General features: G+C 39.3%; 1 protein-coding gene across 2 annotated transcripts; it reads right to left on the reverse strand.

The window, feature by feature from the left end:
• Positions 1–271: 271 nt before the first annotated feature.
• gpc6b (glypican 6b) lies at positions 272–26598 on the reverse strand. 2 transcript variants are annotated; one of them, XM_051905733.1, is made up of 11 exons: positions 26487–26598; positions 24670–26140; positions 19906–20064; positions 17889–18280; positions 17507–17672; positions 9250–9380; positions 8370–8513; positions 6487–6516; positions 3544–3683; positions 2708–2865; positions 272–2436 (listed from the first exon to the last, which is right to left on the reverse strand). In XM_051905733.1, the coding sequence occupies exons 2-11, from the start codon at positions 24860–24862 to the stop codon at positions 2246–2248; spliced, it is 1704 nt and encodes a 567-aa protein (XP_051761693.1). In that variant the 5' UTR covers positions 24863–26140; positions 26487–26598; the 3' UTR covers positions 272–2245. The 2 variants fall into 2 exon arrangements, with proteins under 2 accessions (XP_051761693.1, XP_051761694.1); XM_051905734.1 differs by lacking the exon at positions 6487–6516 and having other exon boundaries at positions 26487–26597.
• Between the last annotated feature and the right edge of the window lie 217 nt (positions 26599–26815).

Genomic DNA, 26815 nt, shown 5'->3' on the forward strand with positions numbered 1-26815 from the left:
ATTCTCGCCATTTGCAAGAGACTACATCGACAACATTTAGACTTTTGGCAGAATTATTCCTGTAAATGAAAATGTTGTTCCCGGTTTAAACTCCTGAACGCCGTCACACCTGTCAAACAATCACAGATTCAAGGAAATCACATGATCAGTTTAATTACAAAAGTAATCTACTGATCTGAATTAGTGTTCGAGGACGAGACTCAGAATCTCTTCTTCACTGAAACACCTCAGAAACGTCAGTAAACATGAAGACAGTGATCACAACAGACACTCAATGTTTCAAAAATACTTTAGTTTTGCTTCTGGTAACAAATCTTTACAAACAGCAACAGGGAATATTATTTAAAAACTCCTTTTGCTGCACAAAGTTGATGAATTCATGTTTACACACCAAAACCTGTGAACGAAATTTAATCAAAATGTAAAAAAACACAGAGATATCTGCCTGTTTTACCATCAATCTGATGTTGATATAAAAGACATTCAGATGAATCAGTACATTTCTAATCACGGACATCATTCATAACCTGTTCTGAAACCTTATGAGATATTTTTTGAAAATTATAAATAGTCATTCCAGTATGACTATAAAGCTACAGTTCTTATACGGCTTTCATCTTTTATGATTATTTTAACAGTTTTTTGTTTGTTTGTTTTAAGTGTGTCCTGATTTGTTTGAAATATCTTAATGGTTTTTAGTTAATAATAACCTTGTTTCCCTGTATTTTCCTTGTATTATATATATATATATATATATATATATATAATAAAAACAAAGAGCATTGCACATCTTAATATCAAAGTGCTCACATTACATTCTTAAAAATCTGAGCAAAAAGCGGTAAATTATCCCAGATTAATCACTGTAAAATGTAATTAACTGCTAAAAAAAATCACTTTCTTAATCAGTATTTTTGTATTTTTTCAGGAAAATATCAAAACAAGATTGATTTTAAAAATGAGTCGATTGGTAAAACTTGTGTTCAAAAAATAAATCATGAAATAAATTTATTTTTCCTCTTCAACAAACTGTTGACGTCTTTTAAAAGAATAAAAACTAAATTTAGCTTTTAAAAAAGAAACTATTTGTCAAATGATGTAAAAACCACAAACTGAACTTAATCTCAAACAATCCTGCTTCTTAATAAAACTATTCTCCATTAAAGGATATATATATATATATATATATATAGAGATGGAAAGAAATCTGATTAAGAAAATGAGCTTTGCAGCACAAGTGTACATATTAATAAGAATAATACTGAAAGATAAGAGCAAGAAAAGCAAAAAACTGAAGTAACATTACAAAAATAACACCATTTATAATAATAACCTGATTCACACTGATGTGTCAATATGGACGTTCATAAAGCTGATTTATGAGGGATTTATCACCGACAATGTCTGGTTTCCTAAAACACTGATTAAGTTTTACCATCCAGGTCATTTAGGTAGAAAACATTATTAAAAACATACACTTACAGTCCCACTAATCTATATTTCTTTCCATGGAACGGCATTATTGTTCACAATCATATACACAAACATCTGCCCTGAACTGAAGCCAATGAAGAACAAAACATAATGAATTTACAAACCTAGAATTCATAAATGTGTAAAAATAAAACATCTGAAATCACATCATCAAGATATTCTTCACTCTGGCAGCAGAAAATAAAGTATATTTCATTTACATTTACATTTATTTATTTATGTATTCCGGATGTTGGATATTTCTACTAGATATTTCTGACATTTCTGGCAATATAATGATGAAAGATGATCAGAACAAGATGTCTGATGTTCACCAGATCACAGAGGATGAATCATATGACTGTTTCTGAATGTGATTCCCTCAGTAACAGCTGACATTACAACTAAACCTACAACTGAACAAACTGAAATATTGAGCAATTTATTCAAAACACGCTGAAACACGTCAGAGTCTCTGAAACGAGTGCAGAAGAGCTCCGATTAATGTTTAAGATCTTAATAATCGGCACAATATAACAGAAGAACGTGTTTCAGTTGAAGGAACAGCTCTGTCATCATGTCCTCTGGAGAATCTGATGGTCAAGGTTTGCATGAAGGTGAGGAAATGATGACAGAATTGTAATTTTGGGTGAATTAACCCTTTAATCTGCTGTCCTGTTCATATATCAGATGTGTGATGCTTCCGACCTTCTGAAGATCTTTGGATCATACGGCTGTATCAGTCCGGTCAGAACCGGCGTGTGAGCCGACACTATCTCCAGCGGTCACTCACGGCCAGAGCGCTGAAGGACAGCAGCAGCAGGACGTCCGGCCGGACGCTGGACGACGCAGAAGACTCTTCCTCCCTGTTCTCCGGCTCCTGAACCGGAGCGTCGGTCACGAAGGAGTCTGAGTCTGAGTCTGTGACGCCGCTGCCGGAGCCGGAGCCGCTGCTCTCCTCATCTGACACGGAGACAAAGATCTCAAAATTCGCCAACATTCAAACACGACTTCCCAGAAAACCTCATCAACGTGTCTTTGATCAGCACTACTCTCGGTTCAAGAGTATCATCCCAAAGAATAAAAGAGTTAAATATAAAACACAGCTCAAAATATAGTAGTCAACATTTGAAGTGGACCAAAACCTTTCATCAAAGTTGTCCTAAAACCTTTTTTGCTCCACTTCAAATGTTGAACACGAACCGTGTGAGTGCAGATGATGAATGAGACTCACTGGAGTCCTGGAAGTAGATGTCATTGCCGTCGTACGCGTTCTTCAGCTTGTTCCTCATCACACGGAGAGCCATGATCTGCTGTCGGACCACAGCGTCCGGTCTGGAAACATCCGGGTCATTCACGGTCCGTCCGTCTGTCTGGACCTCGGGGACGAATCTGTGCAAAACCAATGCGTAATGTTCACATTCATCCCAATCTCCATTTAGATAATCAATAATCCCGGACGGACGGAATATTGCTTTATTTGTAATAATACAGTATTTATTAAATTGCATAAAATTTATAGAATATATTGTTTACATTTAATTAATATTCACAGCTGTGCTCTCACAAGTGATAACAGTTTTTAATTTTCAATATTGTGAAAAATTTCAGCACTCCAGCTGGTTAAAGGGTTTTTTTGTAAAGTTTGGAAAGAGTCATTAAGTTTTGATCTTTTTTCACAAGAATAACTGAATGTTTTTTAGGGTTTAAACTTTTTATTACCAATTAATTTACTTGACTTTTTCTTTGTTCTCCTCCTCACTATTTTAACTCAAAAATAGTTATTTCTACCTTATAAAATATTTTTTATTGATTATAAAAAAATAAAAAATCAGAATTCTAGATGGTGAAAGGGATCATATAATATTTTTGCAAAGTTTGTAATGAGTACAGTATGTTTCACAGTACAATAAACTCTACAATAAAAAAATAATTAAAATGAAATGTAATATTTAAATATATAAAAGATATATTTTGTAATATATACAAAATGTAAAATAAATATTTTATAAAACAGAAAACGGAAAGAAACCCCGCTGAGATGACCGAGAGCAGAAGATCTTGTTTTACCGGCCCTGCTCTCGTCCGTTCCAGCATCGCTCATCCTCCGCTCCGCCTGTCGACGCCACATCCTCCCCCTGACACACGGACACAGGAAGTGACGACCAGAACTTCCTGAACTGCTTCAGCTTCTCCTTCATGTCCGTCACCTGATGAAGCCATGATGATTAGAACAGCTGATAATTCACAGACACAAAGATTTCACTGACAGAATCTAGGACTGGAGCAATATAAATCTCTCTAAACCCCGCCTCTCTGAGAGCTGCTCTGCTGTGATTGGTCAGAATCCAAACGCTCATTATCATATCTGAATCTCAGCTCTTGATTCACAGTGATACGAACAGTAACGATGGCGTCGGTTTTACCGTATCAATCTCATCAAAGTGGATTTGCTTTGGCAGCAGAAAACAGCGTCTTCTCGACATGAACAACATGAACCAAACTCTTCCAGTCTCAGATAAACTACAGTGATTGAGGGCGGGGCAAAGAGACGCTGTTCAGCCAATGAAGACCAGAGGCTGGCATTATGCAGATGTGAAGAATGAATCCAGCATGAAGCGCTGCGTCTCTCCTCCTCCAGCAGAGGGAGCAGCTGCTGCAGATTCACTCCTTCAGAGCTGAAGCAGAGATCGGCGTGTTTCTGCTCTGGATGAATGTTCGGCGAACACTGTTTGTCAGGCTGCAATCAGCAAAGCACAAAATACGCCTTTAAATAAACACAATGTAAACAAATCTAACCTCGTCATGTTTATGTTGTGCGGTCAGTCCTGAAAGTGATAATTATGTTCACGCATGTATAATGATTTCTGCTGATTTGAGCTTGAGTAAATAAAAACACGGCCAACGACCTTCATTCTGTTCCATGAAAAAAATTATACTATTTTAAGTCACTGGCATTTTAGAAAGTCTATCCTTAACTTCAACAGAAAACTATAGACATATTTTAAAACATAAATCAAAGCTGTTTATGCCTCTAAATAACCTCTGTGGTTCAGTAGTTTAATAGTTTTAAACATCAAATGTTTGTTCCTCATGATTTTTTACGTAATTATGATGTTTAGTTCATAATTATAGATTTTGAAGGTCAATTAATTGTAGTAAAACCTATTTTAAATGATTAAAAAAAGTTTTAAAAATATTAAGAACTATTTTACATATTAATTCTACTCACCAAAAATGTAATGTGCATCAGTTAACACACGATTTTCCCTCTCAAACAAATTTAATAATTAAAATAATTTATATATTAAAATTGTTTATGAATAAACAAACAAACAAACTAACACAAAATGATTTTGCTTCATAGTGAAAGCCATTTAAATGTTTGGTTATCATTTTAAACGATGTAAACACACCCCCAAAAATTAATATGAATATAATATATATGAATACAATATGAAATAGCTCAAATAATATTTAGTTTGACCTCCAGAGTTGGATGATCAACAGTTTTCTGAAGGTTAATAACCTCGTTTCACTGACCATTCATTGAAAAAAAAAAAAAAAAAAAGAATTTAGGAGTTTCCGGCCCTGTTTTGTACCCTATTATTTGTGAAAACTGTCCATAAGTCATTTGAAACATTTGTTTAAAAACTGAGGTAAAGCAGACGCAATCCTGACTAAATGATAACAGCATCAGTGCAAACACACACGAGCGGTCCGGCCGCTCTCAGAGGACGTGTTGAGTTTCTCTCTCATTAGCAGCACAGATCTGGATCTGAGCCTCGCTGATACAATCAATTCATTTCCACCTCTATAACGAGTTACACTGAGCTGAGGAGATCATGTGACCAACACAGAAATACACAGAGATCCATCATGAAACGAGAGGAATGATTCAATCTGTGCAACTGTGAGAGTTTCTCATCGAGAAAAAACATTCAGAGAGACTGAGAGTTTATTAACATCGCTGCGGACGGATCATCTGTACAATAAACTCTTTAATAAAATAGTTCAACTCAATTTAAAATAGATCTATATTTACGTGATTTCAAACCTGCGTTCTGCTATTGGTTCAATCGTGGAATGAACGAGGAGGATTTTTTAATGCAGTTATCACTCATTGTGATCATAACAGTCCATATATATATACATTATATATATACACATTATATATATATATATATAATTAAATTGATTTCATTGTTATTTATTTATTTGATTACATATTGAATGTTCACAATACAATCATTATGATTTAGATGGAAATATAAAACTTCATAAATAATTCACAATAATTTCAAAGTGCTTTTTATCTAATCATAAAGTTCCCCAAGTAAACAATAATCCCCAATATATTGACTTTTAAAGTCATTTTTGGTCTATTCAATGATTTGCTCATCTGCCACAATAATGTCTTTTCTCAGCAAATACTGGTTTATGAGATTAAATATGATCAGTTCTATTGATAAACCAGCATATCATGCTATTATGGGTTACAGCCCTATATCTGATGCCTTCTCATGTTTGCAGGAGCATCTGGAGCTGAAGAGCCAGTCAATCATTAATGGTCTGGAAGCCATTAGCAGACGCACTGGAGGAATCAGACATCAGCGGAGTAAACTGCACCTCCCCGGAGACACACACACACACACACACACACACACACACACACCGATATCAGCATCTGAATTCAGCATGAACGGAGCTGAACTGGACGTCAAATACTGCACACATCTGAGGAGTGAGCTAAACATGGCCATTTGACTTATACATAAATATAAAAATGGGCATTTGAAGAGTAAATAAATCTAAGTTTTAGGTTTAATATGTAAGAATGAGATATTATGCTAAATGCATCATAAAAATGACATGACATCATATGTACGAAGGGTCTCAAATAAAGAGTGTGTACACTGAAGACCAGAACGAGCAGGACCAGACCAGAGCTCAGATCAGAAACACATACAGCACGAGTGTGTGGGCAGAAAACAAATATTGAGCAACTCTTACACTGTGTTGCATGACTCTCCACACAATCCTCTGGCAAGCATTAAAAACAGGGAGAGAGGAGAAAGAAATGAAGGCATTCATACACAACGGGTCCAAAAGTCTGAAAACACATTGATTATTGTTTGTTTATTTAACCGGGAAAGTGTTGATGACGTCAAGAGCCACGGAGACTGACCAACTAACTAGGTGAAAGAATAAAATAATATTTTTATTCAGTGAGGATGCATTAAATTGTGAAATATTATTAGAGTGTAAAATAGCCGTTTTCTATGCAAATATATTGTAAACTGTATTTAGGGGTTCAAGCGCTGAAACTCTATTGTAATTGTTACATTTTCCAAGGATCATCATTCTCCCAATAAAAGTGATCAGGAAGACCAATCCGTAAGTTGTAGAGACTTGAAACTTTGAGGGCTGGTAGTACTCACACCGTCTACAACATCACCAAGACTCGGCCCTGATCAGCCTGACGGGGGCGCTACAGCAGATATGCTCGTCGTTACGGCGAAATTTTCGGGTATTTTGGATTTTTTGAAAAACCTACTTTTGTGGACTAGTTCTTGGTCTTTGGCCCAACCAGAACCAAACCAGTGCAGTGAGATTCTCTGAAGTCTGATTGTCAATAATTATCAAAAAATGTTGAAATTTCGATTCACGGGCCGCCAAAATGTTCGAAGTGGACGGAGCCACTTTTACTTATATGGCTATAACTCGTGAATGGAATGAGATATTTTCACCAAATTTGGCACACCCATGTAAGAGCTCATTCTGTGGTCGTGTGAAAAAGGACACAGCAACTGGCCACTTGGTGGCGCTATAACTGAAAAAAAAAACAAAAAAAAACAAAAACATGAAAACGGCTATAACTACTTCACTGTTAGTCCAATTGACTTGAAAATTGGCATGCAGTGTCTTTGTTCGAGGTGCCATGACTGTGTATGAGGACATTGACGCATCTCAAAAAACATGTCCGCCATCAGCCAATGAAGTTTGAGCAGCTATCAGACAAGGTTAACGGAGGTTGATCCGAATGAAACTTGCTGGGCCTGTTTGACTCACGGCTCTAGAGGCCTGTGAGAAATTCGAAAGAAATCAGCCACAGGGAGGCGCCTTCACGTTTTTCACTGGTGTAAAGGATCGTGTATTGCACACGCCCACAACATTCATACCACATGGTAGAACTCGTCATTCTAAGCAACTTTGTCTCTAGGACCGAATCATTCATTAAATATTGGAGATTATTGTTACACCAACTTTGGCGAACTAGTCCTAGGTTTTTGGCTCAACCTCAATAACTGTTAAAAAGCTTTAAAAACTATATATTTCCTATGGTAAATCGCCTGTATTTACTGTAAATGGACTTTTCCATCTATGATTTAGATGGTTACAGGCTTGCTAATTAAAACATTATAACTTTTTACGTGTGTGCTTAAAGGCCTTAAAGCGCTTGAACCCCGATAACTGCTGCTCGCAGCTATATTTTATTCCTGTGATCAAAGCTGAATTTTCAGTATCATTACTCTCCACTCTTCAGTGTCACATGATCCTTCAGAAATCATTCTAATATGATGATTTGCTGCTCAAGAAACATTTATGATTATTATCAGTGTTGAAAACAGTTCAGATTTTTGTGGAAACGTCATACATTTTATTTTTCAGGATTCTTTGATGAATAGAAAGTTCAGCATTTATTTGAAATAGAATCTTTTGTAACATTATAAATGTCTTTACTGTCACTTTTGATCAGTTTAATGCATCCTTGATGAATAAAAGTATACATTTCTTTAAAAAGAAGTATGATGTCTATGTAGGCAGCAGGTTTGGAACGGAGCCCGTTCATCCCACAGGTGCTTCAGTGTGATCCCAGTGTGTTTCTCTCTTACCAGGCGGTCCAGTCGAGTGCCGGCCGAGGCGGTGGGAAGCTCCTCAGGGCTGTAGGGGCTGAAGCGGCCGCTGAATGTGTCAGGGACGCCGCGGGCGGATCGGCTCATTCCTGAAGGCTTCGGCTGGCCACAACCTTGGAAAACCTGTAATTACATGGAGAGGACATGATCTAGGAGTCTGTCTGCATACGGCTGAACGGAGAAAGACAAACACTGACCAGCGTTATTCTCACTCCAAAATAAAATGACGAATGAAAACAAAATGGTCACATCCAAGTTAGCTGGATCTATCATGTCTAAAGTTAGATTCATTCCTGACCACATGTTATTTCATGGCTTTAAATCAGAGCCGTAACCACCGCAGGCATTGAGGGGAACATCATGAACAGAATGCACAATAGAGGTTGACTGATATAAGACTATATTCCAACAATAATCGCAATATACAATACCATATTTATTAGACAACTAGATTAGGAAGAACGCTAGAGAAGAAAGGAAATGCAAAGAAGAAATGCATAAGAGAAAGTATTTTAGCATCCGAAAAATTGCAAACATCACCTTTAACTATTCCACGAAACTGAAATCCCGTGCGGGCGCTGGATAATGCCGTCTCCTGCCAGTTAACCATACTTTGCCGTTTTTTCTTCTCCAGAAACTGTGATTAGTGGCGGAGTCAGAACGCACAGAGATGCTTTAGTGCCTGAACAGCGAACTACAAATTTCTGACCATCCGCAACTATGTTGTTAAAAATAAGACTGGAAGCGGGATGACAGGGTTCGGGTTTTGGACCTGTGTGCAGTGAAGCCCACAGATGGCTAAATTCTAGGCTTGCTTGTTCGAGACATGATGACTATGGACGGCGGGTGGAGGACAGACCTGATAGGAGAGCTGCATGCTGTTCTCCTGCATGTTCATGATGGCTTCGGATATCTTCACATCGATGGGCTCCATGACAGACTCGATGTTGAACGGTCCCTCTAGTCGCTCCATCACCAGCAACATGGCATCTGTCAAAACAGATGGCGAGATTCTGTGTTATTTAATAGTGTCTGACAGAGACCTGCAGAAAACAGAAGCATTGTCTTGTGTTAATGCAGTGCATTTGGTTAACAGCTAACATTATTTCTTGAAAAAAAAAAAAAAAAAAAAAAAAAAAGTATAAAAAATAATGCAAAATCGGTCCCTAAAATACGCTTTTTCTTTTTAGACAAAATATAATTTCTAAAAAAAAAAAAAAAAAAAAAAATACAAAAAATACAAAAAAGAATGCAAAAGTGGTCTTTAAAATGCTATCTATTTTCTTTCAAGGAAAAAATTTATATATATATATATATATATATATATATTATAAATATTTTGATATTTTTCAATTTCCAAGTTAAAGTAAGCTGATTGTGTTCAGTGGATGGATGCACATAATGCCTCTAATATTTCCACAGGCCATCCTAATGTCAGCTGACACGGGTGTGGCAACAGATCTGTCCACAAATATGATGGAGGAAAACATTTTTGTCATGTCAACATCTATTTTCCCAGGCGTGGACTGCATGTCTAAAGACCCAAACGCCGCAGAAACCTCCAAACATGATGTGGAGAGGCACAGCAGCTGGGCAGCAGAGCGTTGGCATCACACTGCTTTAATAATACACTGGCCAGACAATACGGCTCCACTGGGATGTAGTAAACAGCAATCGGACAGAAAACCATTAGGAATTTCCTTATCACCTTTTCAGAAACTTTCACTTAAGCTCGAAGAATGTTTCCATGGTTTCTAAATGAATAAAAAAAGTGTCAAGAAAATGTTCAGGAAATGTTATATCATAGAAATAATCTAGATGGATATACCACGTGAAGTCTGTTCCCCAGCAGACTTGTCTCTTAGTTGTTTTCTGTGATGTCTTAATAGTCTTGTTTTTTTTATGGAATCTATCCCGGAATGGACTCTGGAATAGTATATTAACATTGCATTGCAGCTGAGTGGCTCTGCTTTTACTGTGGCAGTCACGAATGGGGAAAGTGGTACTCGCACAGTGGCTGCTACAACAGAGTTCACACCAGAATCCTCAGCCTTCACGGCCGCCAAACCAGAGTCCTTGGCCTTCATGGCCGCCACACCAGAGTCCTTGGCCTTCATAGCCGCCACACCAGAGTCCTCGGCCTTCATGGCCGCCACACCAGAGTCCTCGGCCTTCATGGCCGCCACACCAGAGTCCTCGGCCTTCATGGCCGCCACGCCAGAGTCCTCAGCCTTCATGGCCGCCACACAAGAGTCCTCGGCCTTCACGGCCACCACACTAGAGTCCTCAGCCTTCACGGCCACCACGGCAGAGTCTTCAGCCTTCACGGCCGCCACACCAGAGTCCTCTACCTTCATGGCCGCCACACCAGAATTCTCAGCCTTCATGGCCACCACACCAGAGTTCTCTGCTTTATGGCCGCCACACCAGAGTCCTCAGCCTTCATGGCCACCACACCAGAGTTCTCGGCTTTATGGCCGCCACACCAGAGTCCTCAGCCTTCATGGCCTCCACACCAGAGTCCTCAACCTTTACGGCCGCCACACCAGAGTCCTCTATCTTCACGGCCGCCACACCAGAGTCCTCTATCTTCACGGCCGCCACACCAGAGTCCTCAACCTTCACGGCCGCCACACCAGGGTCCTCAACCTTCACGGCCGCCACACCAGGGTCCTCTACCTTCACGGCCGCCACACCAGGGTCCTCTACCTTCACGGCCGCCACACCAGGGTCCTCTACCTTCATGGCCGCCACACCACAGTCCTCTACCTTTACGGCCGCCACACCACAGTCCTCTATCTTCACGGCCTCCACACCAGAGTCCTCAGCCTTCATGGCCTCCACACCAGAGTTCTCAGCCTTCACGGCCGCCATGGCAGAGTCTTCAGCCTTCATGGCCTCCACACCAGAATACTCAACCTTCACGGCTGCCACACCAGAGTCCTCTACCTTCACGGCCGCCATGGCAGAGTTATCAGACTTCATGGCCTCCACGCCAGAGTCCTCTACCTTCAAGGCCGCCACTCCAGAGTCCTCAGCCTTCATGGCCGCCACGCCAGAGTCCTCAGCCTTCATGGCCTCCAAGCCAGAGTCCTCTACCTTCAAGGCCGCCATGGTAGAGTTATCAGACTTCATGGCCTCCACACCAAAGTCCTTTACCTTCACGGCTGCCACACCAGAGTCCTCAACCTTCACGGCCTCCACACCAGAGTCCTCAACCTTCACGGCCTCCACACCAGAGTCCTCAACCTTCACGGCCTCCACACCAGAGTCCTCAACCTTCACGGCCTCCACACAAGAGTCCTCAGCCTTCATTGCCGCCACACCAGAGTCCTCAGCCTTCATGGCCGCCATGGCAGAGTCTTCAGCCTTCATGGCCTCCACACCAGAATACTCAACCTTCACGGCTGCCACACCAGAGTCCTCTACCTTCACGGCCGCCACACCAGAATTCTCAGCCTTCATGGCCTCCACGCCAGAGTCCTCTACCTTCAAGGCCGCCACTCCAGAGTCCTCAGCCTTCATGGCCGCCACGCCAGAGTCCTCAGCCTTCATGGCCTCCAAGCCAGAGTCCTCTACCTTCAAGGCCGCCATGGCAGAGTTATCAGACTTCATGGCCTCCACACCAAAGTCCTTTACCTTTACGGCTGCCACACCAGAGTCCTCAACCTTCACGGCCTCCACACCAGAGTCCTCAACCTTCACGGCCTCCACACAAGAGTCCTCAGCCTTCATTGCCGCCACACCAGAGTCCTCAGCCTTCATGGCCTCCACAGCAGAGTCCTCAACATTCATGGCCTCCACGCCAGAGTCCTCTACCTTCACGGCCGCCACACCAGAATTCTCAGCCTTCATGGCCTCCACGCCAGAGTCCTCTACCTTCAAGGCCGCCACTCCAGAGTCCTCAGCCTTCATGGCCGCCACGCCAGAGTCCTCAGCCTTCATGTCCTCCAAGCCAGAGTCCTCTACCTTCAAGGCCGCCATGGCAGAGTTATCAGACTTCATGGCCTCCACACCAAAGTCCTTTACCTTCACGGCTGCCACACCAGAGTCCTCAACCTTCACGGCCTCCACACCAGAGTCCTCACCCTTCACTGCCTCCACACAAGAGTCCTCAGCCTTCATGGGCTCCACAGCAGAGTCCTCAACATTCATGGCCGCCACGGCAGAGTCCTCGGCCTTCATAACCACCAGACCAGAATCCACAGCCTTCATGGCCTCCACGCCATTCTGTCACGTGATGTAGTTTGGGTTCCTTGCCACTGTCGCCTCTGGCTTGCTTAGTCGGGGATATTTAATATTCAATATTAATTCACTAATATTGATCTGACTGTACTGACGCTGTTGTGAGAACTGAACTGAGCTGGACGATGACATCACTGTTTTCTCCAGATCTGCTGTATAGATGAATTGAACTAATTTAATAATTGATGATCTTTAAGCTGCTTGACAGCTGAATTGAACTCTGTTTGCATTGTTTCCTGTTGATCACTGTAAAGCTGCTTTGAAGCCATCTGTATCTCACCTCCTGTGTTTAATTTACCTCCTTGCTCCCTGTGTGGATTATCTTTGTTGGTGTTTTTGAATAAATTTTATGGATCCTCGAACAAGAATACTTCTCGTATGATACCTTTTTGTTTCACACGTTTGTGTAATGCATAGCAGATTTAATGAATTTTTGATTTTTCTGTTTTGTAGAAACAAAGCTACTTTTTTTCTTTGATTCTAAGATTAAAAATACACCAAAATGGCCTAATTTGAGTTTTGTCTATGAAAAGAGAAACGGGCAACCCTGTCTGAGAACAGCGGCACCACAACAGCATGAATATATTCCTGCACACAGAAAATGACTGCAATATTTATATGACATGATGTTATGTTGGTACTGAAGCAGGAGCCCAACATTATCCCGGAGCGCAGCTGTGAGCTATTAAGCGTTTCCGGCCATGTCCTCCAGCAGCTCTCTCAATACTTGTTAGTATTTGTTTAACCCCGTCTGTGAGATCAGGCTCAAAGCAGACAGCTGTGACTGAATCCGCAGGCAAAATCACGGGTCATGAATGTCACGGAGGAAACATGCTTTTATCACCCAACACACTTCAGAACACCCAGACACTGTGTTTTAGAGATATAAAAAGAATCAAACTATTACCCTGAGCGAAAAAGTGCACTAGTGTTTAAACAGAAAAGACGCAAGATATTCTTTTGTTCTACTGTTCAAAAGTGCTTTCGAAAGAGTCTCTTCTGCTCACCAAAGCTGCATTTACTTGATAAAAACAACAGTAAAAATTTTGAATTACAATGTAAAAGAGCTGTTTTCTATGTGAATATATAGTAAACTAATTTATTTATTCCTCTCTCTTTTAAAAGCAGATAAGTCTATTTATTTTGCTGTTCTAACTATGCATGATTATATAGATAGTCACATTTTATTAATTGCATTTACCATTGTTTTCCTGCTGACTTGTTTTCCTCTTTATTTTTCTCGGGTCATTACCCACCAGTCGAGAAACATTTACTAAATAACTAAATAATACACCGGAGACTGGCTATGAAGTATTTTTTACATATCAATAGAAGGTTAGTTTGAGAATGTCCCTTCATTAATCTTCAGATAAGGGTCGTTCTGTCTGTCCTGTAATAAAGCACGATAATCTCTTATTCATGAGCAGCTCTTCTCAGGAAATGTTCAGGCTTGAATTTTCATGAATTGTGAAGTTGTGGCTAGATCCTGTTACCTAATGAAACAAATCATGCGATTAAAAAGAAATGAGCAAATAAAATCAATAAGGATCTGTTTACACTTTGGTAACAAAGGACTGTAGAAAGGGCAAGAGTAATTTGCGTGTTTGCCAAACACCAACAAGGATAAACAGGAACATGAATTACAAGAAAAAGCTGAACAGGATACAAAAGTTTAGCAAAATCCTGTGCAAATTTAATTTTAGTTTTAATGACTTTACTAATAGAGCTGCACGATTAATTGTATTTTACAATTTCTGATTCTCTCGATTCATCTGCGATATCTGTGATAAACTGTTTGCTGAGAATAAATTGTGTTGAATTTAAATTCAGCGTATCACTTGAGTTCTGTGAATGGAAGCTCAAGATCTATTTCTGTCGGCTCGGGACACTCGCTCTCCTCTCGCTGCGTGTGTGCTGAGATTTCCCCAAGGACAAAAAAAACAGACACAAATGAGCCAACAGATGACAAAAGTACAGCAGCTCAGATCATTCCTTATAGAAGAACTCTATCAAACTGGCGGTCAGAGAATAATTCCCCTGGATATGACTCCATGTCCTGAAGGGTTACACCAGGACTTCAACCGGACTTCCCCTTCCAGCCAAGTCATTTCAACACAGACCGCTCTATGGAAGCGATGTTAAAAACGTCCCACAATGCCCATGTCAGCCAAACCGAAGCGCTGCCCAAAATCTGCCTGGAATACCCGGAGAGAAACATTCCTGAACTGCCTTCCTCGCAGGAGCTCCACAGCAGCTGTATGCTGTTATATGTGAAAGTAAAATCTATTTAACCCACTTCCAACCTTACACTCTTAAAAATGAAGGGATTTTTCACAGCAATGCCATAGAAGAATCATTCTGCGTTCCCCAAACAACCTTTTTTTTAGTGTGAAGAGCATTTTAATAATCTTAAGAACCATTTTTCACTATAAAGAAACTTTTGTGGCTTTATGGATGTTAAAGGTTCTTCATGGATCCATCGATGCCAATAAAAAAAAAAAAAAACGTTATTTTTAAGAGTGGCACGGACTGCACCACCTTTATGGGGTTAATAGTTCACCCAAAAATTTTAATTCTGTCATTATTTATTCAGCCTCACGTTGTTCCAAACTCATACCGCTGTTATTTTTTCAGAATCATCTGTGTTTTTCTTTATCTACAGAGCACAGCATAAATGAGTACACCCCCTCTGAAACTTCTGAAAGTCAGCAATTACTCAATATTTAGAAGACATGTTAGGGTTCTTTAGAGATATAATGTTCCAGCAAGTCTGCTTAATCAATTACCAAAGAAGCATGTCAAAATTATTCAGGAAAATAAGATTTTCTTATCAAGGTGATAAAATGTTGTGTAGCAAAAATGAGTACACCCTCCTAAAGGTTACTAAATAAAACAAAATAAAAATTTACTGGTGTAAGTTTAAGGCAATGTTTGATCAACAGGTAAGTATGTTGAACCAAAACATTTAAAGAGAAGTCATTTCTGGACAATTAAAAGTGTTATATAGCCCTCTGAATCAATGGAATCACTTGGGAGAGAACTGTCAGGAGACTTATTTCTTAGCACAAAAGAGGACAGTGGAACAAGAGGATTACCAAATCATTGTTTTAAGTGTGAAAATATAGCAAAAGTAACACAGAAATAAAAAAAACAATGGACTTGTGACAAGGCCCCTGAAATAATCAGGCCTTCATTTTAAGCTTTCATTTAGTGATGAGGGATTTTTTTGCTAGACAAAGAGCAGGAGAAATACCAAGCGAGTGTCTCAGAGCCAGCAAAAGCTATGAAAAGAGTGACAGTTTATCTCACAGAGTCAGATGCAGCCTGCAGAAATGACATGCATGGTTGTTGTTCTCCCTGGATCTACCTACTGTAGCCAAAGCACAATAAAATCAGTTAGCCATTTCCAAAGCCCATATTTACAAAATACAGATTCTGGGAATCAATACTCTGGTCTCATGAGACCAAATCAATCATTTTGGATCTAACAGCATCCAAAATGTTCTGGTGTTGCTAGAGGAGGAGTACAGTGAGAAGTGCCTGGTTCCCACAGTAAAGTTCAGTGGTAGTAAAGCTCTTATATAGGGATGTATGAGTGCTGAAGGTGTGAGGGAGTTGTGCTTTATCAATGCTGTCATGAATTCCCACACCACTGTGTAATTTAATACACAAACTTGAAATAGAAGATGTTACCCTTTCCTTATTCCTTGCATGACAATGAGGATATGCATTCTCCCAAGGCGAAAAAGCTTCTGTGGACATGTATTGCACTCAATCTTAACACTCTTGAGCACCTGTGGGGGATTCTGTAGAGATGAGTTGAGCAACACTCCCCATTAAAGATCAGGGCATTTAAGGAGCTCATCATCCAGGAGTTAAACATGTGACAATTTGTCACGAACTTGTACACTCCGTGGCAAGAAGGGTCAGAGCAGTATATTCAAAATTATGGAGGGCATACTAGAATATTATACATTTGTTAAATTAAATCTAGGGTGTACTCATTTCTGCAATCCTTAATTTAAACTAAATTGGCTAATTTACTTATTTTATGGCTATTAATGACATATATTTCTCAGTTTTTATTATGTGTATGTTTAATACATTTTAGTTTTGCCATTTTTCCATGAATTGTATTAGTGATCATAAAGAAAATACATCTTTTGTATTGGTTCAGGGGGGGGTTTACTCATTTATGCTGTGCACTGTATATAACCTCAACACACACACAAAAAAACAATCATGTCATTGTTTTTAGATGACTATAAAATAAAGATTTCCGGCTCATAATCCTGATCAGTTTAAGGAGAACGGATGTCACACAAGCCACGTTTCCACTAGAGCCTCTCAGAGCAGATTACAGCCTCTCCAGCTTCATATTAAAGCTTGGATACCTTGACAAGAGGCAGTAAAATGTAATTTTTCTGTCCTAAACTCGCACAGAAAATGTTTTAGATGACGAGTTGAAACACTACGGCCCAGATTTACTAATCCTTTTTTGGCTGTCAGAATTTACTAAAGACATTTTTTAAAGAATTTACGAAAGACATTATTGCATATGCATTTGTATATGCAATAACAACCCAATCAGTGAGTTAAAACAACCCAGTCGCTGTGTTTGTCCATTTTCAACCCAACTTGGGTTGTTTTTTTAACCCAGCATTTTTTAGAGTGTGCTAATATACACTCACAATGTGATGTAATACTACTGAAAAATCATGATCATAACATTTATCTCCGTTCCAAAACCTCAAATTGCCAGAGAGTGATTGATCTTTTAGAAATCGTTCATATATTGGCGTCCAGGACACGGTGAGCGCTGACATATGTGACAAGGTGACATATGATATCAGGTGTGTTTCAGCTCTTACCGATGTACCTGCTCCACTCCGGGTCCAGATCGGCCTGGTCAGCCACACAGCCCTTCATCACGTCCAGACAGTATCCGCTGCAGGGCTTCAGCGTGGACAGACCTCGACACTGAGAGCAGTACAGCATCCTTGTGAAGCTGCCGACACACGCCGGGCTCATGCTGACCTGAGACACGAGACATCAGCAAACAATCAAGAGACGTGCTTCTCAATTTAGACAACTTTTAAAACCAAAATTATGAGGCAGCAAAGACATAAACACACACATGAGATCAAGAGAACTGAATTACACATGTGAAGAGTGACACAAACACCACTACAGGTCAAACGCTTGGAATAATTAAGATTTCTTTCTGAAAGAGTCTCTGATATAGCAGCTCACCTCGGACACCCTGTTGGCCACGTCCCGTCCGACCGCGAGGCCCTGGACAAACGTGCGCGCTGCGATGAACGCTCGTGTAACCTGAGACTTCAGCTTCTTGGGAACGTCTCCGAAGGGCTTAAGCTGCTCCATGTACTTGCTGATGCATTCCAGATAGTCTTCAGTGATGAGATACTGGGAGTTCAGCAGCTGGAACATGCGCTCCAGGAGACGCGTCCAGAAGTCGTTCAGCATCTCCTCCAGATTGACGTTGCCGCCGGTGTAATATCGCTTCAGCTCGGAGAAAAGGCCCTGGAAGACCTCGGCGTTCTGCAGGTAGGGCTTTCCATAAGTGCGTAAGAACATCTCGTTCAGAGAGCGCTCCGTGTTCTCCAGCAACTCCAGGAAGAAGTCTGTCAAAGCAACAAACAGGTTTTTGAGGAAAACATTCCAGGATTTTTCTCCATATAGTGGACTTCACTGGGGTTCAACGGATTGAAGGTCCAAATGTCAGTTTCAGTGCAGCTTCAAAGAGCTCTACATGATCCCAGACGAGGAATAAGAGTCTTATCTAGAGAAACCATCGGACATTTTCTAAAAAAATAAACATTTATATACTTTTTAACCACAAATGCTCGTCTTGCACTGCTCTGTGATGCTCCACGCATTACGAAATCATGTTGGAAAGGTCACGTGTGACGTAGGAGGAAGTACTGCGGTAGAGCGAAAAACTCCATCTCATTTTCTCCTCCAACTTCAAAATCGTCCGACATTGTTGTTTTACCTTTTTTTGTAAAGGGCGTTTGACTTAGTCTTTGCATGTTTGCTTTGTAAACACTGGATCGGTACTTCCACCTACATCACATGTGACCTTTCCAACATGATTATGTAATGCGTGGAGCATCACAGAGCAGTGCAAGACGAGCATTTGTGGTTAAAAAGTATATAATGTTTTTTTTTTTTTAGATAATGGCCGATGGTTTCTCTAGATAAGACTCTTATTCCTCGTCTGGGATCATGTAGAGCTCTTTGAAGCTGCACTGAAACTGACATTTGGACCTTCAACCCGTTGAACCCCAGTGAAGTCCACTATATGGAGAAAAATCCTGGAATGTTTTCCTCAAAAACCTTCATTTCTTCTCAAAAGACATGAACATCTTGGATGACTTGGGGGTGAGTAAATTATCAGGAAACTTTAATTCTGAAGTGAACTAATCCTTTAAAGCATCCTTTGACCTCTGACCTTTCAAACTGCAGCCAATGATTACTGGACAGATTGCATAATGCATACAATATCTGTTTGTTCAATGACAGATTCAAATTTGTACCTAAATGTATTATTTCTCCACATAGGATTATGGCTGATATCTACTGCTGAATACAAAACAACAAAAAACCTCATAAAGATGGATTTTTTCCATTCTAAGCTCAAATAATCACACATAACTGAACCAAAGCTGTCACAAAACACTCTTATAAACAAGTCGACTGAAAGTACAGCCACTGTGCTTTTATCAGATCATTATGTGACGAACTGTTTCCAGACAAAAGCTGAGGCTTCAAACTTTGTGATTATTTTGTGAAAACACATGATTCGAGTCGTTCTTTAATGCCATTTAGAGACTCATTTGTAACATCTGGAGGTATTTTTGCTTGTTTTCTCTCATTTAAGCAGAATAATCTGAGGAATAATATTACTGGAAGTATATCTAGCACTAATAATTCATCCTCTCAGTAGTCGAGTCCAGACAGAGATTCACATTATCAGTACAGCCTACATGACACAGTGTTTTTAAGCTTTCTCTAAAACTTAAATATCAAGAATAAATATCACGGCGCCCCTAGGGTTGAATTTGACACGATGTTATAACAGTTCCCCGACAGCTGTGCAGCGCTTCTCTCCTGTCACTGATATACACTGTCTACAATCATAATAGTTACAATCATCTTCATGATAATATCGTCAAAATATGCAAATTTCCAGGAAGGACAAAAATTTTCAGCATCCAATCAGTGAACGTTACAGAACAAATCGTACCATCAAACCTTTTATGTCCGCTCACAAACACGTTCCTCAGCTCCTCGCTGGTGTCGTCCATCAGCTTCTCAAAGTCACGAGAGCTCCTGCGGCTGAAGATCTCCTCCATCTCTGTGTTACAGCAGGATCTCTGAGGAGCGCAAACACGCAGATTCACTCCTGCAGACCAGAGACACGCTTCAGAGTCACTGAAAACACTGACGGGCAGAGCAGGACTGAGGGATTCATGCTTTTATTCATCAAGGACACATTAAACTGATCAAAAGTGACAGTAAAGACATTTATAATGTTACAAAAGATTCTATTTCAAATAAATGCTGAACTTTCTATTCATCAAAGAATCCTGAAAAATAAAATGTATGACAGGTTTCCACAAAAATCTGAACTGTTTTCAACATTGATAATAATCATAAATGTTTCATGAGCATCAAATCATCATATCAGAATGATTTCTGAAGGATCATGTGACACTGAAGACTGGAGTAATGATGCTGAAAATTCAGCTTTGATCACAGGAATAAATTACACTTTACTATATATTCACATAGAAAACAGCTGATTTACATTGGAATAATATTTCACAATTTTTACTGTATTTTTGATCAAATAAATGCAGCCTTGGTGAGCAGAAGAGAGTCAGTAATCAGTAATTTCCATATTTTTGTTTTGTTTTGGATTTGCAGATTTCATTTCATTGCATATTTTTTGGGTTCAAATGTTTCCTAAATTGCAGTTGTTTTTGAATTGAGCACAGATCATAAACACGATCAAAAGCGATTATCATGATGACAGCTAGAAATGATGACTATAGTGATCATTCACAGCTTCAAATTAATTTTATACTGCCAAGATTAAAAATAAAATAAAATAATAAGAGGTAAAATGAGGTAAAAATAAAATAAGAGGTAAAACTAAAATAAAATAAAAAATTAAATTAGAAACAAAAATCAAAATTATGTAAAAATAAAATAAAAAACTAAACTAAAAATCAAATTAAAACGTAATTAAATTAAATCAACAATATCATAATGACTTCAATTTAGATTTTTTTTTTGTCATTGAAATTCACTGCATGAAGGTTCTACAAACTCTCCTTTTCTGTTCAACAGGAAATAAAATATTTGAAGCAACATGAGCACGAGTAAATACTGAGGATTGGGTGAATTATTCCTTTAAAGTCAACCTAGAAACTCGATCCTCTTACTAAAACTAAACCGTATGATCACTCGTCTGTCTGCGCGCATCCCGTTTTTTGACCTTCGTTTCCATTCCTGCCAATCAGGGAGGAGGGCTTGTTTTCTTGTTTCCAAGGCCTCTTAGCTTTTTGTGTCTATTTAAGGCTCAAAATAATAAAAACGTGATGTCTGCCATAAAGCAGATTAAACCACCTCTGTATGTGTTTTATCTGCATGAAGATAAACAGTATGTTTGTCTGTTGGCTCTGTAATAAACTCAACATGGAAAAAGCGCAGGAAAGTGTATTAATAATGCAAACAGGGTCAGTGTTGACTATAAAACAATGTCAGAAGAGGACCTCGTTGATGAAGGACTCTCCTGTCAGTGATTTGTCAGGCCGCACACTTCTGACCTCAAACCTCTTACCCGTCAACAGCAATTCAATCTCTGATCATGAAGTCAAGGAGGTCACAGAATAATGTCAACAGCGTTATTCTGTCTTTGGTTTGACCTCTGAGGATCACGGCACACATTCAGACACCAAACATCATCCTGTGTTCAGAACTGGAACTCTTCTGAGCGTCTGCGAGAGTCCGGCATGCGACACAACGGACGCCTCGTCACACGGTTTAAATATACGTGTGGAGAAGCTCTGGAGCTCAGGACATTCGGCACTGATGACAAGCGCCGGCTTTGACAGATCTTCTCAAAATGCAACTAGACTTAGTTTAGTTTTCAATCTCATCTCGGAGTAAGTTCAGATTGCGCAGCTCCAGTTGGATCAGCTTTTTACAACGCGACAATTGCTAACCTTTTAGGTGGATCGACGTGCAAAACTTTCAAATATTGTGTTAATATTGTCACATTATACATGCATTGTAATCATGACGAGCACAAGTTGACATCGCTGCCTAACGCTCATTATGTGTGATTAACTCAATACATGACGTTAATATTTATATAATACTGTACGCTCTGGAACAAACACTTCCTGTTAAACTGCTTTGAAACTGTATGAAATGTGAAAAGCACTAGAAATAAACTTGAATTGAATTAATCTCTGGCCTATCAGCAAATCCAAATGAGGTGATCTGCAAAATATGGCACTAACCAAAGCAATAATATTGCAAACTAATTATATGTAAACTTTACTATTGCAATATTATGAAGACTATTTCATGTGTCTCATTACCAAGGCTCTATGAAATACATTTTATTTTTTCCCAAATTCCATTTTTTCCTTTTTAATTTTTCTGCATTATTTTAAATGGAAAAAATACATTTTAATAAGGACCCTATTAAATCTGATTTATTTTTCCGAAATTCTGGATTCCATTTTAATGGTTTAATTACATTTTAAAAGCATGTCTAAAACATTTGAATTCATTATGACATTTTTTTTTACAATAATACGGTACTATGAAATGTTTTATGATTTAATGCAAATTTATTATCAAAGACGGTGGTAATCACGGCATAAAACGTTTAAAATGTAAATAAATGAAAATGTAATAAATCCTTTTTTTTTTTTTCTGGTCAAACAGTGTCCTGCAACAGGTTTACTATGAAAATTAAAACATGGAAGAGAAACTGTGTGAGATTCCTTAAAAAATAAGGTTTTACTGTAAATGACATTCAGTGTGTTATACTGTAAATCCCATGTTTATGCCTGGATTGATTCTGCAATTCCATCTGTCTCAGGCTCCTTCAATACACACGCTTTACACACACTTTACACACTCCTTACACACAGACCTTACACACGCTTTACACACTCCTTACACACTTATTACACACTCCTTACACACACTTTACACACTCCTTACACACAGACCTTACACACACTTTACACACTCCTTACACACTTATTACACACTCCTTACACACACTTTACACACTCCTTACACACAGACCTTACACACACTTTACACACTCCTTACACACTCCTTACACACACTTTACACACACTTTACACACTCCTTACACACAGACCTTACACACTCTTTACACACGCTTTGCACACTCCTTACACACAGACCTTACACACTTATTACACACTCCTTACACACTCCTTACACACTTATTACACACTCCTTACACACTCCTTACACACAGACCTTACACACTTATTACACACTCCTTACACACAGACCTTACACACTCCTTCCACACACTTTACACACTTATTACACACACCTTACACACTCCTTACACACAGACCTTACACACTCCCTACACACTCCCTACACACTCCTTACACACTCATTATACACACTTATTACACACACCTTACACACACCTTACACACACACACCTTACACGCTCCTTACACGCACCTTACACACTCCTTACACACTCCTTACACACTCCTTACACACTCCTTACACACTCCCTACACACTCCCTACACACTCCTTACACACTCATTATACACACTTATTACACACACTCCTTACACGCTCCTTACACGCACATTACACACTCATCCTTACACACTCATCCTTACGGTCCAAAATCCTTGCAAACTCACAAACCACAAAATAATGTTAAAGCGGTGAAGGTTTGGTTTAACTTGTACCAGGAGACAACCTTGAGATTATTATTTTTAAAACAAACCAACAATTAAAGGCGTGAGTCACGAATAAAGGTCTCGCTCATATTCTAACCGCTGGTGTGACGAATGTGCCACGACATGAAAGTCTGGTAATATATGCAAAATAATAACATTCTTCTCTTTAGGTTTCTTCGATTCAAACAAGATCGCTGAAGCTAAACTCTAACTCAAAGCAAATCTTACCAGCAGTTTACAAAAATGTTGTGTGATAGAGAGAGGAAGATTTTAATTATTACCAGCAAGCAATTATTGGTCCATCTCTAGTGATCGGATTTAGTTGCTCAAATAAACCTGAGCGAGAACCTGAAACCCAGCATTAAACACCTGCTGGCTCAGAACTGACGGAGAAAGCTTTAAAATCTCTACTTTCAAAACATGTTTTTGTGTGGCATTGGTGTTCTTCATCACCGTCAGTTTCAGTTTATCATAATACTTTCCTAAAACAACGAGAATTAAACATCAGAGAGTACAAGTTGTCAATTCACATTATTACCAATATGTTTTTAAGTACAAACAATGGAGATGCCAAACTCAGAGTTGATATGGTCGGAACTGAAACTGATATTTGGGTAACGACCATCTACACAAACTAATAATGAGCTACAGAACATTCATTTCACCAACATGCCAATATGTCACACTATATGGGGTAAGATGTCACAAACTATTAGGCTTTTCAGTTAAATGTAAACAAGATAATTCATGAAAAACCCAAAGTGTAATAGCCAACTAAAAATGCAGTGTTTTTCACTCACTGTACAGTGACATTAATGTGTGTCACTGTGGTTTTATTGTGTTGATTTGTTACCGAACAGATACTGTACACTTAGCCTGGAAGACAGAATTAAATATTATATCAATCAAATTTAAAACAGTTATAGTATGAAAACAAGCATGGACAGTTACTGAGATGCAGATTGTGACAACTTGCCCCGGTCTCCCCTATTAAATCACAGTGTTTAATTCCACTGGTACCTGATGTTTCCTCGGTGGGAACACTGTCAGGACTGTATCCCAGAGCAGTGAACGCGTCTTTCACCTGACTGCAGTTCAGCGCGTTCAGATCCGCTGCGACCGGCACGCGCAGAACCAAGAGCGCGCACAGAGCGGCAAACATCACGAGCTCCGGTGAAATCTGTTGCTTTATTCCGCGGCAGATCCTCGTCATGGAGTGGATCTATAAAGAAACACGCGCCGAAACCTCCAGAGACTCTATTTGGGAGTAAAAACAGCGGAAACCATCGCGCGTGGAAGAGGCGCAGTGATGCGCGTGAACCTGCAGCTGTCAGTCAGATCCTCCTCAGGGCTGGAACTTCACTTACTTCAGACTTTTTCCCGACTGCTCGCCGGTTGTGACTGGGAGAAAAAGCGATTTTACCGCGGACAACGTACGTTATACGTCATCAAAACGTCCCGAACGTGCTCCGTTTTACATTACTCCAGTGCAACGGAAGGAATAACTACTCATCAGTCACGATTTGCAGGGAATATCATGAGGGGATGATTAAATAAAGCGATTTGCGATTTGAGGAGAGGGTCTGAAGCCAATGACCTCTTTCTGCTTGTTCATCTTCCTCGTCTTTTTGAGCTTCTGCCCAGATAACAGAAACGTTCTGACAAAGTTATGAACACACATTATTTCAGTAACATTAATAGAACGTTCATCTGGTCTTTAATAATGTTCTCAAAGCGTTAGCACAAAACATTATTTATACATCCTTCATGGAGCGTTATTTTCTTTAATGTTTCTGTTGGACATTTTTTAAAGGTTTCTACTTGTTTCAGAACGTTCAGAGAACATTCAAAAGTAACATTCCCATAATGTTTGAAGAATGATAGACCTACAATGGAATATTCCCTTAATTTGTACTGGACATTTTAACATTCATATAACGTTAAATGTGAATAACTAATTCTTGAGATAGGGGACAAAACATGTTTTTGAAGTTAGCTTTTGTTATTTAATAATACATTATTTTTAAACTGATATATTTGTAGATAAAGGTTTCAGCTAATGAATCATGTAAGGGAACAGGTTTTTCTGAATTTTTTTTTTTTTTTTTTTCCTAAAAATGTACATTTATTCACTTCAGAACTGAATTTGCATCAACTCCGTCACACGCATTAAAAAGCATGACATTTTAATTTGATCCATCCAACAACAGTGTAAAGTTTTCAATTATGTAATAATGGTGTTCAGTAAAGGAGCTAAGTGAAAAAAAACTCTGGGAATTTTTTTTTTTTTTTCTTGGGCTACCCTCCTTTTTAATATTAAACATATATAACCAATGTTCTTAGGTAAATCAGGCATGATATCATGTAGTTCAGTTAATGTTTTAATATTAACAAATACTGACGGTGTTGTCAAAAACTGACGGAGTTGAAAAAAGTGACGGTGTTGACAAATACTGACAGTGTTGACAAAAACTGATGGAGTTGACAAATACTGACGGAGTTGACAAAAACTGACAGTGTTGACAAATACTGACGGAGTTGACAAAAACTGACAGTGTTGACAAATACTGACGGAGTTGACAAAAACTGACAGTGTTGACAAATACTGACGGAGTTGACAAATACTGACAGTGTTGACAAAAACCTGATGGAGTTGACAAATACTGACGGAGTTGACAAAAACTGACAGTGTTGACAAAAACCTGATGGAGTTGACAAATACTGACAGTGTTGACAAAAACCTGACGAAGTTGACAAAAACTGACAGTGTTGACAAATACTGACGGAGTTGACAAAAACTGACAGTGTTGACAAATACTGACAGAGTTGACAAAAACCTGACGGAGTTGACAAATACTGACGGAGTTGACAAAAACTGACAGTGTTGACAAAAACCTGATGGAGTTGACAAATACTGACAGTGTTGACAAAAACCTGACGAAGTTGACAAAAACTGACAGTGTTGACAAATACTGACGGAGTTGACAAAAACTGACAGTGTTGACAAATACTGACAGAGTTGACAAAAACCTGACGGAGTTGACAAATACTGACGGAGTTGACAAATACTGACGGTGTTGACAAATACTGACAGAGTTGACAAAAACTGACAGTGTTGACAAATACTGACGGAGTTCACAAATACTGACAGTGTTGACAAAAACCT

This window comes from Ctenopharyngodon idella, chromosome 9, assembly GCF_019924925.1.
Source record: "Ctenopharyngodon idella isolate HZGC_01 chromosome 9, HZGC01, whole genome shotgun sequence".
Taxonomy (NCBI): Eukaryota; Metazoa; Chordata; class Actinopteri; order Cypriniformes; family Xenocyprididae; genus Ctenopharyngodon; species Ctenopharyngodon idella.

Bases quoted from the DNA above. Each gene is read 5' to 3' on its own strand.
- gpc6b (XM_051905733.1), bottom strand. From the start codon at position 24,862: ATGACGAGGATCTGCCGCGGAATAAAGCAACAGATTTCACCGGAGCTC. The intron at 20,065-24,669 runs GTACCAGTGGAA...TCTGGTCTGCAG, and splicing joins TCCCACCGAGGAAACATCAG to GAGTGAATCTGCGTGTTTGC. The intron at 6,517-8,369 runs GTAAGAGAGAAA...AATGCTTGCCAG, and splicing joins GCACTCGACTGGACCGCCTG to AGGATTGTGTGGAGAGTCAT.